The following is a 12,108-nucleotide window of genomic DNA, read 5'->3' as shown; positions in this document are numbered from 1 at the left end:
TCTGAGGGTGACTCATTGCCCTCCCACCCCATAAATAGGAGCGGGTAGCCCGGCGGCACCCAGAGCAGACACCGGGGACCAGGATAGCCACATCCGTCCTATTACCGCCGAAGCATGGCACTCCTCCTGGCCCCGCTTGTCGTCGGGCTGCTGGCCGTCTCCTGCTGTGCGGCCCCTCTCCAGGGCAAGCCGCAGGCGGTTGTCACCTTCCCGGGGGACCTGATCAGCACCCTGCCGGATCTACAGCTGGCAGAGGTGAGGGGAGCATGGCCCCGTGGTGCTCTCCTGGCACCAAGGTCCCCAGGGGGCACCCAGGCTGACAGTGAGGGGCTGCAGGCACGTCGTGAGAGCTGTCAGTCTCCTGGAGCTCAGGGAGGCATCCAGGCTGGGATGGGTGCCCAGGGCTGCTGGAGGTCGCTCCTGCCTCACTCACCCCTCTGGCTGCCTTTCCTCCACAGCGCTACCTACAGAGGTTCGGCTACACCACGGAAGCAGAGGCTAAGATTGGTGGCAGGCAGGTGTCCCTGGGCAAGGCACTGCTCAAGATGCAGAAGCAGCTGGGCCTGGAGGAGACAGGAGAGCTGGATGCTGCCACGCTGGAGGCCATGCGAGCCCCCCGTTGCGGCGTCCCTGATGTGGGAACCTTCCTTACCTTTGAAGGGGACCTCAAGTGGGACCACATGGACCTGACTTACCGGTGAGTCTGCTCTGGAGATGAATCCTTGTGTCCGCAGGGTGATGGTCCCAGGAGAATGGAGAGCCTGAGGGACCAGGCAGCTGGCAGCCTCTGATCAGTCCTTGTCCAGGTTTGGTGCTGCCTGTACAGCTGGGTCCCACTGCTGCCAGGGTCAAGCTGGGATGGCAGCAGCATCTGCTCCCCAATGCCCAGAAGAGTACCTGAGCCCTGAGTGAGGTCAAGGGTGGTGGTGACTGCTATCCCTGTGGAGGAGTGGGGGTCTGCTCCTTCCCAGAAGAGGGTTACTCCTGCATGAAGAGGGGACCTGGCAGCACTGACCCTCTGCCTCCCTGGCAGGGTGATAAACTACTCCCCCGACCTGGACCGTGCCGTGATCGATGATGCCTTCAGACGGGCGTTCCAAGTGTGGAGTGATGTGACCCCTCTCACCTTCACCCAGATATACAGTGGCGAGGCAGACATCATGATCATGTTTGGCAGCCAAGGTGATGTCCTTTGGGCAGGCAGGGAGTGAAGAGGGGCCTGGTGACACACCCTGACTGTGGGATCCTCACCCCATGTCTCCTTGGGCTATGGCCAGAGTCCCCCTGCCCCCACAAGTGCAGGAGGTGCACAGGGATTGGGTGTCTGTGCACAGGCTGGGGACATGGAGACTCCTCTGGCAGGTCCAGCTGAGGGTGCTTTTCCCTGCAGAGCATGGGGATGGGTACCCCTTCGACGGCAAGGACGGGCTCCTGGCCCATGCCTTTCCTCCAGGCCGGGGCATCCAGGGTGATGCCCACTTTGACGATGATGAGTTCTGGACACTGGGAACTGGCTTAGGTAAGGGAGGGATGTGGCAGATTGGGGGGGTTCTGATGGTGCCAACCCCAGATGCAGCATTGAGCTGCCCCTCTCTGAGCAGTGGTGAAGACACGCCACGGGAATGCCAATGGAGCTGAATGCCACTTCCCCTTCATCTTCGAGGGCCGCTCCTACTCCCGGTGCACCACAGAGGGGCGCAAGGATGGGCTGCCCTGGTGTGCCACCACCTCCAACTATGACAAGGACAAGAAATATGGCTTCTGCCCCAGCGAACGTGAGTAGTGGTGACCATAAGACCATAACCCCTGCCCACCCCCACAGTGCCTGAGGCCCTCCTCACTCTCCCTCACCCCACAGTCCTCTACACCAATGGTGGCAACAGCGATGGAGCCCCCTGTGTCTTCCCCTTCGTCTTTGATGGCACGTCCTACGATACCTGTACCACAGATGGGCGCTCCGATGGCTACCGCTGGTGTGCCACCACCTCCAACTTTGACCAGGACAAGAAATATGGCTTCTGCCCCAACCGAGGTGCCAGCAGGGAGGGGGACATGCAGGGGACGGGGCACACAGGGTGGGCACATGAGGGATCTCAGTGTTGTCCTGGGTTCTGGCCGGTGCAGCCAGGGGCCAGGCACAGCCTCACTGACGCTTTGCTGCAGACACGGCAGTGATCGGCGGCAACTCCCAGGGGGACCCGTGCGTCTTTCCCTTCACCTTCCTGGGGCAGTCCTACAGCACCTGCACCAGCCAGGGCCGGCAGGACGGCAAGCTCTGGTGTGCCACCACCAACAACTACGACACTGACAAGAAGTGGGGCTTCTGCCCTGACAGAGGTACTGGCCCCTCTGCCCTGTGCTCCCCTTTGTGCCTCCCAGACCCGTGCCATTTTGTCACACTTTTTGCAGAGACCACTGTCTCTGGATGGTGTGTCCTGTGCTGTTGTGGCCCACTAGGCACTTAAGCCAGTGCTTTCTCTCAGGTTACAGCATTTTCCTAGTGGCTGCCCATGAGTTTGGACACTCACTGGGCCTGGACCACTCCAGTGTGCGTGAGGCCCTGATGTACCCCATGTACAGTTACATCCAGGACTTCCAGCTGCACCCCGATGATGTCCAGGGCATACAGTACCTCTACGGTGAGCAGCTACACTGCAGCTGGGTGCATTGCGTGTCCTGCAGCACCAAGCTGGTTCCAGCCTCATGCCCTCCCCCGTATTCACTCAGGTCATGGCTCTGGCCCTAAGCCCACTGCACCTGCACCTGTTCCCACTGAGGAACCCCAGCCCCTGCCCACAAAGGAGCCCCAGCCTGTGCCCACAGAGGAGACCCAGCCCATGCCCACAGAGGCTGGCAGCACCTCCACCACTGAGGAGGAGGAGGAGACGACACCAGAGCCCACAATTGGACCCATTCCTGTGGACCCCAGCCGGGATGCCTGCATGGAGAAGAACTTTGATGCTATCACAGAGATCAATGGGGAGCTGTACTTCTTCAAGGATGGGTGAGTGGCATCATCTGGCACCTCCTGCCCTGGTGAGGTAGGATGTGGGGGAGCACAGGGTTGTGGGGGGCATAGGCTGTGGCAGGCTGAGGTGATCAGGACAGCTCTTCCCCACCAGGAAATACTGGACCTACTCATCCTTCTGGAAATCGGGCATCCAGGGTGCCTTCTCTGTTGCTGATACCTGGCCTGGCCTCCCAGACACCATCGATGCTGTTTTCCAGGATTTGCTCACCAAGAGGGTCTTCTTCTTCGCTGGTGAGCTCTGTTCCCACTGCCCTCGCCCATCCCACGGGCGGTGGGAGGAGCCTGGTGAAGCCTGGGAGCTCTCAGGAGTGTCTGACACCCCCACTATCTCCTGCTGCAGGTCGGCAGTTCTGGGTGTTTTCTGGGAAGAGTGTGCTGGGCCCCCGGGGGATCGAGAAGTTGGGTATAGGGAAGGAAGCCGGCCGCCTCTCGGGGGCCCTGCAGCGGGGCCGCGGCAAAGTGCTGCTCTTCAGCGGGGAGAGCTACTGGAGGTGAGCAGGACTGGAGAGTGGCAGAGCCTGCCTGAGCCCCTGGCAAGGGACTGGGAGGGGGGTTCCCAGCAGCCCTGAGCACAGCTCTGCTCTCCCACAGGCTGGACGTGAAGGTTCAGAGGGTGGACAAGGGCTACCCTCGTGCCACCGACGATGTCTTCACCGGCATCCCCCTTGATGCACGCAATGTGTTCCTCTACCAAGGTGAGTAGAACCTGGCGGTGGGTGCTGTGTGTTCAGACCTGGACTACCTGAGCCTCTCACGGCATTGCTCTGGTTCCTGGCTTGGGATGCCGGGCTGTGTGGGGAATGGCCCCGGGACAGGGCACGTCATCAACCCCAGTGGGTCCTTGTGGTGGAGCTGGGAGGGTTGCCAGTGAGGTGCAGGGTGCCATGTGCCTGTGCTCTTGGGCAGCCACTGGGATGGGTCTTTGTATGGCCAAACTCCTGCTGACCCTCCATTCCCTCTGTCCCCCTCCTTGCCCAGGCAAGTACCACTTCTGCCGGGGCAGCTTCTACTGGAGGATGACACCACGCTACCAAGTGGACCGGGTGGGCTACGTCAAGTATGACATCCTGCAGTGTCCCCAGCACTGAAGGCCTGACCAGTCACCAGCTCTGCCAGTGCTGCTCCCTGCCCGCTGCTCCCAACCTGTGGGCTCCTCTCTCCTAGGCTGACCCCTGGGAGCCTTGTGGCTGTGGGTAGCCCCTGATGAGGTCACTGTCTTCCTGGAAGAAAGGGGCAGGAGGTCCTGGGGGTCACCCCCTGGGAGCTGCCCAACCTGGGGAGCCCCAGCTGGGGAGAAGGACTCTTGCCACAGCTGGCATTGTGCCACCCCTGACAGTGCCAGTTCCACTGCACAGAGGCGTTTGTCTGGTGCAAACTGCACATGGATTTGAGACAAATTTGTCTTTTTCCTGAGCCAGTGATGCCAGGTCAGGCTGAGCCCCATGGGAGCTGGCACCTGGGGACACACCATGGTGGGACACAGGGTTTTGCCTACTCCCGCCCACTGCCCACTCTGTCAACCACCCCCTCTGCCAATTGCCTGCCAATTTGTAATAAAGGCAATTCTTTGGACACAGCCTCGAGTGTTCTATCAGCTACTGGGGCCATGGTTTGGAGAACCTCCATGTGCTGGGGGTGTCATCCTCCCCCAGCACCAGTGGGCAAGAGGGCACTGGGGGGTGGGGGCTGTCACCAAGTCCCCCTTTGCTAAGGACTCTGGATCCCTCAGGGACACTGCGTCCAACGGGGAAGGATGTCCCTCGGTCCCGACATTGTCCACCACCAGTCCTAGGCCAGGAGCGGCACCCCCACCCTGACTCCCCTGACCTCCCAAGCCCTGGCTCCGCATAATCCTCCACCCACTACCTCCCCTGCGCTCCACCTTTGCACCGAGATGAGGAGCGGGCGGTTATCACCGCCTGTGGCCGGCCCACAGCGTGTGACCGGACTGCCCACTGCAGCTGAGACCCCGCCGCGAGCTGTCCCTGTAGATTCCCCCGAACCCGGTCTGTCTCTGCGTGGCCACAGAGCGCGGCGGCAGAGCCAGCGCCAGGATCGTGCCCGAGGGTGCCCGGGTCCGCGGCAGGGTGGGGCAGCCGCAGTTCCGGGGCTGTAATTAGCTGTAATTAGCGGCCGCGGCTCCGGACAGGGCGGGGGCAGAGCTCGGCCCCCTCCCGTCCCGTTGGGGCACGGTCCCAGCACCCCCAGATCGGCGGCGGCTGTGGGACCGACCGGGCGTGGCGGAGCGGTCCCGTCCCGTCGAATCGAGCCGGGCCGAACGGGGCCGAACCGAGCCGACCGGAGCGGGGCCGAGCCGATCCGCTCGGACTGGAGCCAGCCCTGCGGCCGCGGGGGCGGCGCGGCGGGCGGTGCCGCGGGCACTAGGACCCCGGTCAGCGCCCGGCGGGGCCGCGCTCAGCGACCGCCGGGGCCGGAGCCACTTGTGGCGACGACGGGGCCATGAGCGGGCGGTTCACCGTGACCGGCGGCGGGGGTGAGCGCCGGGGGCGAGCGCCGGGGGCAAGGGGGGCCCGGGGAGGCTCCGGAGGCGGGACACGGTGCGCGACGAGGATCTGCGGGGCAGGGCAGCGTCCGCGGGGAGGGTCCGCGAGAAGGGCAGGGACGTCGGGGCACCATGGGGGGTGCGGAGCTGCGGTCGGTCTGGCCCCCTGGAGGCAGAGCAGACCCCCGGAGCAGAGATGGCGCGGAGCTGTGGGATCTGGGAGATGGGAGGTGCAGAGCAGGGAGAGGGGCTCAGTCGCCTGGACAGGACCCCTCGTTCCAGACTCTTCCTCGCGGCCATCTCCGCCCCTCACGGAGCTCCCCTATTCCGTCCCCATACCGGGGCTGTTGGAGCGAGACCTTGCTGCTGCCAAACTGGCAGCGAGATGGAGCGGGGTTACGGCCGTGGGTCGGCCGTGGGTGTAGGGTCACATACTGCTCCCCAGGGAGCCATGGTCGAGGGTGGCTGCTGCCCACCCAGGCGAGAGTGCGGGGAGGGCAAGCTGTGGCCAGTCCTCGGATGCAGCAGTGCCCACCGGGCTGCCATAGACACAGGCACTGGAGCCGGCAGCCATCACCTCAAGGTGCCCAGGGGACGTGGCGGTGGGGCTTAGCTGTCACCAGAGCCGTATCGATCCCAGAAAACTGGCCGACGGCAGCACCGGAGCTGTGCTGCTGGAGCTGTGACCTTGCACCCTCAGCGAAGGGCGCGGGTGGGAGGCGCGAGCAGCCGGACAGACACCAGGACACCCGGGCTGGCCTGTGCCTCCGTCAGTGGGCTCTGGCCTTTGGGGCCCTGTCTAGGATCACACTGTCGTGGGTGATGTAGGGCTGCATCCAGAGGGGGGTGCATCCTAGGGGATGCAGGGCCACTTGTCACTCTTTGGCAGCTGGGCCAACTGGGCCTGGCCTGTGAGCTGTGTTGGGGTGGAGCAGACCATGATGAGCCAGGGCTGTGGCTGTAGCCTGGGGCCTTCCTGGAACAGCTCCGTGGTTTGGTAGCCAGTCTGCTGGTGGGGGGCTAGGGGAGCTCTGGTGGGCATGCCAAGTGGCTGTGCTGGGAGCAAGGGACACATCCTTCTGTCTGAGCTGTGACTTTGTGCCCTCCCAGAAGATAGCCAGTGACTGCTCCTGCTGGAGGTGCCCTGTCTTGTGGAGTGGCCACAGCTGTGGCAGGGTGGCTACTTAGGGGTTGGCAGTGTTCGGGGATTCCTCACATCCCACATTTCTCTACAGCGCTGGGATCATGGATGCTGCCTGCTGGGGGGATAGATGGGAGGGGGTGCATGGCGCTCGTGGCTGCGGATGGCAGGTGGCAGCTCTGGACAGCAGTGTTCCCGGGAGGCACTTGGCCCTGGGCGGACGCTCCGTGTTGCCTGGCCCCATGTCAGTGTCACGCGTGGGGACACAGTGACGGAGATCCCGGTGACCTCAGGGCGGCGCGGGAGCGAAGGCTGCAGCCGGCCGTGCTGCCAGTGCTGGAGCGGTGCGGTGACCCCCGGGCCAGCTGGACGGCCCCCGCTCGTCCGTGAGCTGCCGCCGTGCTCAGGGCGCCTTGTGGCTCCTGGGGCCGCCCTTTGGGAAGGTCCTGACCGGGAGCGGCCCCCGGCGGGTGGTGCTGACAAGGGATCTCAGCCCCCGGGTAGGGGCGGCGGCGGTGGCAAGGGAGCACCCGGTGCCGGGCGGGGCAGGGTACGGACAAGGCGCCGCCGTGGGGACCTCGGGGCCAGGTCACTGCTGAAGTACGACCGGATCCAGGGCTTGGCCCGGGAAACGGAGTCCGTGCGGGTGGCGGCGGAGGGGGACCGGTCCGTGCGGGTGGCGGCGGGGGCGGACAGGGCTTCGCGGGGCCGCCAGGGGGCGATCACGGGACGGGCCGGCTCCGGTGGGGGCGTGTCTCTCCCGACCACGCCCCCGCGGACCCGCCCCGCCCCCGGGGCTCGCCGGTGCCGCTGCCCCGCGGGGACCCGCTCCCACCGCGAGCGCGAGGCGGGCCGGACCCGCGGGCCCGGGGATCGATGTGCTCCACCTGGCACCCACCGTGGGGCTGGCCCCCTCACCGTGGGCCCCACGTGGGGCTGCTGCTCCCGTGCCCGTTGCGCTGCCCGTGGGGCAGCCGCACTGGCCCGAGAGGGCACCGGCGCGTCCCCTCCGCGGGGCAGCTCTGTGTCCCGAGCGGTCGGGCTCGGCGGCAGTAGCCATGGCAACCAGCCAGTTAAAGAGCCTCTCTCGTTGCCGTGGAAACCGGTCCCGGTGTCACTCTTGCCTTGACTCTCGCTGCTGGGGGGGGTCTGCAGCTCTCTCGGTCCCCCTGTTTGCCCTGGGGTCATGGGGCTGTGGCCATAAGTCATGGCTAAGGCTCTGTAGGGCAGTTGTGTGAGGCTGGCCCCAGGTGGGAGGTGAGGCCCTGAGGGTGGCTTGGGTAGAGCCGGGACCCAGCATCTCTGGCTGCACCCCCATGGTGGGCCTCTGCCGAGAGGGACCAGGACACAAGGGAGGGGACAGGGCCCCCACTTGGGGCACCATGCACAGAGGGGTGCATGTGAGGGACAGGAAGTGCTAAGGAGGCTCCCCAGCCTCCCCATCTCCTCCAGCCCCCTTGCAGACACTCAGGTCAGGTTTGTGGCAGACTGGGTGCCATTGAGCTGCCATTAGAAGAGCCAAGGGTCTGCAGCAGATGGAGGGGGTGGGATGCTGCCAGGGGCCTTGGAACGGCCGAAGCCCTGTCTGCTGCCTGCAGTAACTTTCCCAAGTAGTCTCCGTGCCACTGAACACACCACAGGTGCTTCAGTGGGGTGCCAGCGTGGAGATCCTTGCACAGGCTGTGGGGCTGAGTGAGACATGCCATGTGGAACACAGGACACTCCAGTGCCTCATCAGCTAATCCTGCACCCAAACCCTTCTGGTGGTGGCTGGCAAGTGGGCATGCAGCTGCTCCTTGGCCATCACTGGACCCTCTGGCCCTGGCTCAGCAGTGGCTGCCTGGAATCCCCAGGGTACTGCAACTGGCACAGGGCTGCTTGGGGGCTCCTCAGCTGTGTCGCCAGGAGTGGGGCCTGGTGGAAGGAGGCTGCTTCTGCTGCTGATCCCTGTGCCAGGCTGGCCAGCCGCCCACTGCCGTGGCCCTGCTGCTGGCAAGACATCTGGGCAAGGGCAGCTGGGGGCGCTGCACCAGCTGCGCGCTGTGCTGGGCTCGTATGACGCAGGAGCTCACAGCCTTGCCCCATGGCCTCTGCCAGCCCTGCCCCACTGCTGCCCTTCTGCTCTCAGCCTCAGGCAGCTGCAGTGGCTCCCATGGCTCCCCTCCCAGCCCCACAGGACACTGTACCTCCCTCCATGTCCTGTCCTGCTGCTGCAACTACTGTCAAGTCCCAGCTGGTGCCCGTGTCAGCTCTGGGCTCTGCTTTTGCCCCATGCTGCTGGCAGAGCCGTGGCCTGTCTGGATGGAGACGAACAAGAGCACTCCACCCTGGCTGAGTGCTGCAGGATGTGTTGTCTCTGGGCTCTTGGGGCTGTCAGGACAGTGTGGTGAGGGCACACTGTGATGGAAACCCCCTGCTACATTTGACTGGCATCACTTGCCCCTCTGCTCTGCTGCACCTCCATCATCTTGGGTTCTCTCCTGCCCCAGCTCTTCTTTTCCCTGGGAACTGCTTGTCCTCAAGCCCCCAGTGCAAGGTGTCCCATCCTGGCAGGATGTGGATGGGGAGGCTGTTGACAGTGCCCAGGATCACAGCAGGCAGTGCAATGTGCTGACCAGCATCTCCACAGCACAGCTGCCCTCACTGCCTGGGCGGCGCACTGCCAGGCTGCACGCTCCCTGCCCTCAGGAGGTTTCCCAGTGACTCCAGCACGTGTCTCTCTCCTGGGAGGTTTGACCGCTGCTGGCAATAGGACAAGCAAGGGCTGTGTGGCCCGTGGCCAGAATTCTGGCCCTGGGAATGCCTGTGAGAACGGTTCCTCCGACCCAGGCTCTACACAGAAGGGTCTGGGACTTTCTCGTGAGTCTCTGCAGGGGTACAGGACACTTTGCAGAGATGCTTCTTGGCTTGGCCGCTCTCCGTCGTCATTCCTGGGCAGCCTCTTGCAGTTAAATGGGGCACTGATGCTCTGCCTGGCCTGGTGCCAGGATCCTGCCTGCTACTCGGACTCAGGGGCCACTTACAGTTGATCCCCTGCTCCATGGCCAGGGAAAAGCGTCTGTCTTCCTCTTTCCCCATGCCCTTGTGCTGCCTGCAGCACGATTGCAAGCAATGCAAGGGCATGGATGATGCCCAAACTGTGCCAGACCTCTCTCCTTTCAACACACTGCACTAGATACCCCCAGTCATGGGCATTTGGGCCAGGGTTAAGGTCAGTACTCTGCTGGGAATCTAGCCCCTCGGTCTCCTCTGCCTCAGAGACGCTCTCAGTTTGTTCCCACATGCTGGTGGGACCCTGTGCACAGCTAAGCCAATGCAGTCTTGATAGCGTAGCCCCCTGTGCTGCCGTCAAATCCCAACCCCTGAAATGGAGCCATAATCCAGGGATTAGGGGATTAGTGGTCTTTCACGTGCTCCCTCCCCCACATCTGTTTTAGTAGGAAAATCCCTCTTGGGCCGAGCCCACGTACTGTGGCCTCCTGCAAAAAACCATCCTCTGGTGCTTGGCCCTCACTTTGGCTGGCTGGACCCTGGCCTGCTGCCCTTCTGGCGAGTCACAGACTCCTTGGGGGATTTGGGCGTGCTCTCTAACCCCCCAGGCCCACATGGGGTGGTGGTTTTGTTCCCCTACATCCTGTCTGCAGCCCCTTCCTTCTAGTCCCAACCCTTGGGAGTGGGCCAGCCCCTTGCTTCAGTGCTGCCTTCTGCTCAGGGCTGAGGGATGCAAGTGTGAGGGGTTGGTGCTGCTGAGGCTGGACAGGGACAGCCCCATGTAGTGACTACCACACAGAATCCTGGTCAGGGACTGAGCTGCCCACCCTGAACTGCCCATCCTCCCTGCAGCCCTCCTGTGCCACTTGCCATGGAGCTGGGGCTGTGGTGCTGCAGCTCCCCGGGGATGCCAGGTCCTGGTGTCCTGGCTGTAGCCATAGGGCAGAGATCAATGCTGCCTGCCAGGCTGGGGTGAGGGGTCTGAGCCTTTCTCCTGGCCATGAGGTCAGGCCAGGGAGCATCCGTGCTGTGGAGCAGCTGGCTCCGCACCAGGAGAAAGTAAACAATTAATTACAGCCGTCAAGAAGTAACAGAGGCCAGCGGGCTGTCATGATCTCAGCCTGTGCTGGAGGAGATGCCGGGAGCTGTGGCCAGCTCCGACTGGGGGATCCTCCTGGATTAAGTGCATGAGAGAACAGGGGGCTTCAAGCAGCCCTGGAGGGTCCTTCTACAACCCCAGCTAGGGAATGGCCTATGCCCCTGGCCCAGCAAGAGCTGGGGCCTCCATAGATGCCACAGGGCTTGGGGGTTTCGGCCCCATTACAACCCTTTTCCAGGTCTGAAAGGGTTGTTATGGGTGTGATCTCAGCCACCAGGTCACCAGGGGAGGTCACATGAAGCCTGTTCCCCTCTGCAGGCAGCGTTCCCTCTGCTGCACGTCAGCTGGGTAGAGCAGGGTCTAACACCTCTGCTGTCCCCCCAACCCCACTGTGGGCTGATCTGGATGTCCTCCCTTCCCCGGGTGTCCTGGGTAGTCCTGCTGCTGGGGTAGGGGTCTTCATCCACGGCCGCGACCCTGATGCTTGCAGAGGGGTCCCCTGCATGACGTGGTGCTGCCCACCCGGTAGCCGCCCATCGCGGGGCAGGGGCTGTCTTGATCCTTCAGCCGCCTCTGATGCGTCGGTCCCGCAGGCACAGCTTCTGCCCCACTGTACACCCCCGAGTGTGTTCCAGGTCCCGAGGCTGCGCCGGGGTCCGGTGCGGGAGCTGGTGTGGGGCGCGGGGGCTGGCGGCGGATGCGGGGCCGGTGAGAGGGCCGGTGCGGAGTGCGGGGGCTGGAGGCGGGGTTCGGGGCTGGGGTCGGTGCGGTTGCAGGGCCGTCCCGTCCCGTCCCATGCCGTCCCGCCCGCACCAGCCGGGCCCGCAGCGCTGCCCTAGTTCCCCCCCACGCCTGGCGCAGTCGGGAGGCGGCCCCGCTCTGCTCGCCCGTCTTTGTGCCCCCCCCGCGCCGCCGCGCCCCCCCCCCCCCCCCGCCGCGGCGGGGGCAATGCCTCCCGCATACGTGATGAAGCGGGCGACCGGGCTGGGCTCCGCCGGCAGCAGCCGTGAGCCGTGAGCCCGGGCGCCTCCGCACTGCAGCCCCCTCCCACCGGCGCGGGGGGCGGCGCGGGGACGCGGCTGCTGCGGAGCGAGAGCTCCAGCTCCAGCTCCGGCGGCAGCGAGCGGCCGTGGCACCGGCGCCATGCTGAACAACCTGACCGACTGCGAGGACGGCGACGGCGGCGCCAGCCAAGGTGAGGCACCGGCATCGGCACCGACGAGCGGGACAGCGGGGCGGCCCGGGGACCGGCGCCGGCGCGGGGCAGAAGCGGCGCGGAGCCGGGGGCAGCGGGGGCCGGGGGTGCCCTGCCGCCGGGCAAGCGGGAGGCACCGGCACCGACA

General features: G+C 64.8%; 2 protein-coding genes across 5 annotated transcripts in view; both read left to right on the top strand.

The window, feature by feature from the left end:
* MMP9 (matrix metallopeptidase 9) lies at nt 1-4,607 on the top strand. The gene is made up of 13 exons (XM_062504766.1): nt 1-255; nt 459-697; nt 1,034-1,182; nt 1,391-1,519; nt 1,602-1,775; nt 1,859-2,032; nt 2,164-2,337; nt 2,484-2,639; nt 2,728-3,004; nt 3,123-3,262; nt 3,372-3,522; nt 3,623-3,726; nt 4,010-4,607. The coding sequence occupies exons 1-13, from the start codon at nt 115-117 to the stop codon at nt 4,117-4,119; spliced, it is 2,118 nt and encodes a 705-aa protein (XP_062360750.1). The 5' UTR covers nt 1-114; the 3' UTR covers nt 4,120-4,607.
* A 653-nt stretch (nt 4,608-5,260) lies between these two features.
* The window catches only part of SLC12A5 (solute carrier family 12 member 5), a 31,461-nt gene continuing 24,613 nt past the window's right edge, over nt 5,261-12,108 (top strand). For 3 of the 4 annotated variants that reach the window (XM_062505284.1, XM_062505283.1, XM_062505282.1), the window contains exon 1: nt 5,261-5,525. In XM_062505284.1, the coding sequence (XP_062361268.1) occupies nt 5,492-5,525 (34 nt within the window). In that variant the 5' untranslated portion in view covers nt 5,261-5,491. Of the gene's footprint in view, nt 5,526-11,908; nt 11,961-12,108 lie in introns of those variants that run through there. The other variant, XM_062505285.1, reaches the window with a different exon arrangement.

The sequence above is a fragment of the Cinclus cinclus genome, chromosome 18 (assembly GCF_963662255.1).
Source record: "Cinclus cinclus chromosome 18, bCinCin1.1, whole genome shotgun sequence".
NCBI classification, from domain to species: Eukaryota; Metazoa; Chordata; class Aves; order Passeriformes; family Cinclidae; genus Cinclus; species Cinclus cinclus.
The sequence above is the reverse complement of the archived record's forward strand: the minus strand, read 5'-3'. Positions and strand labels throughout refer to the sequence as shown.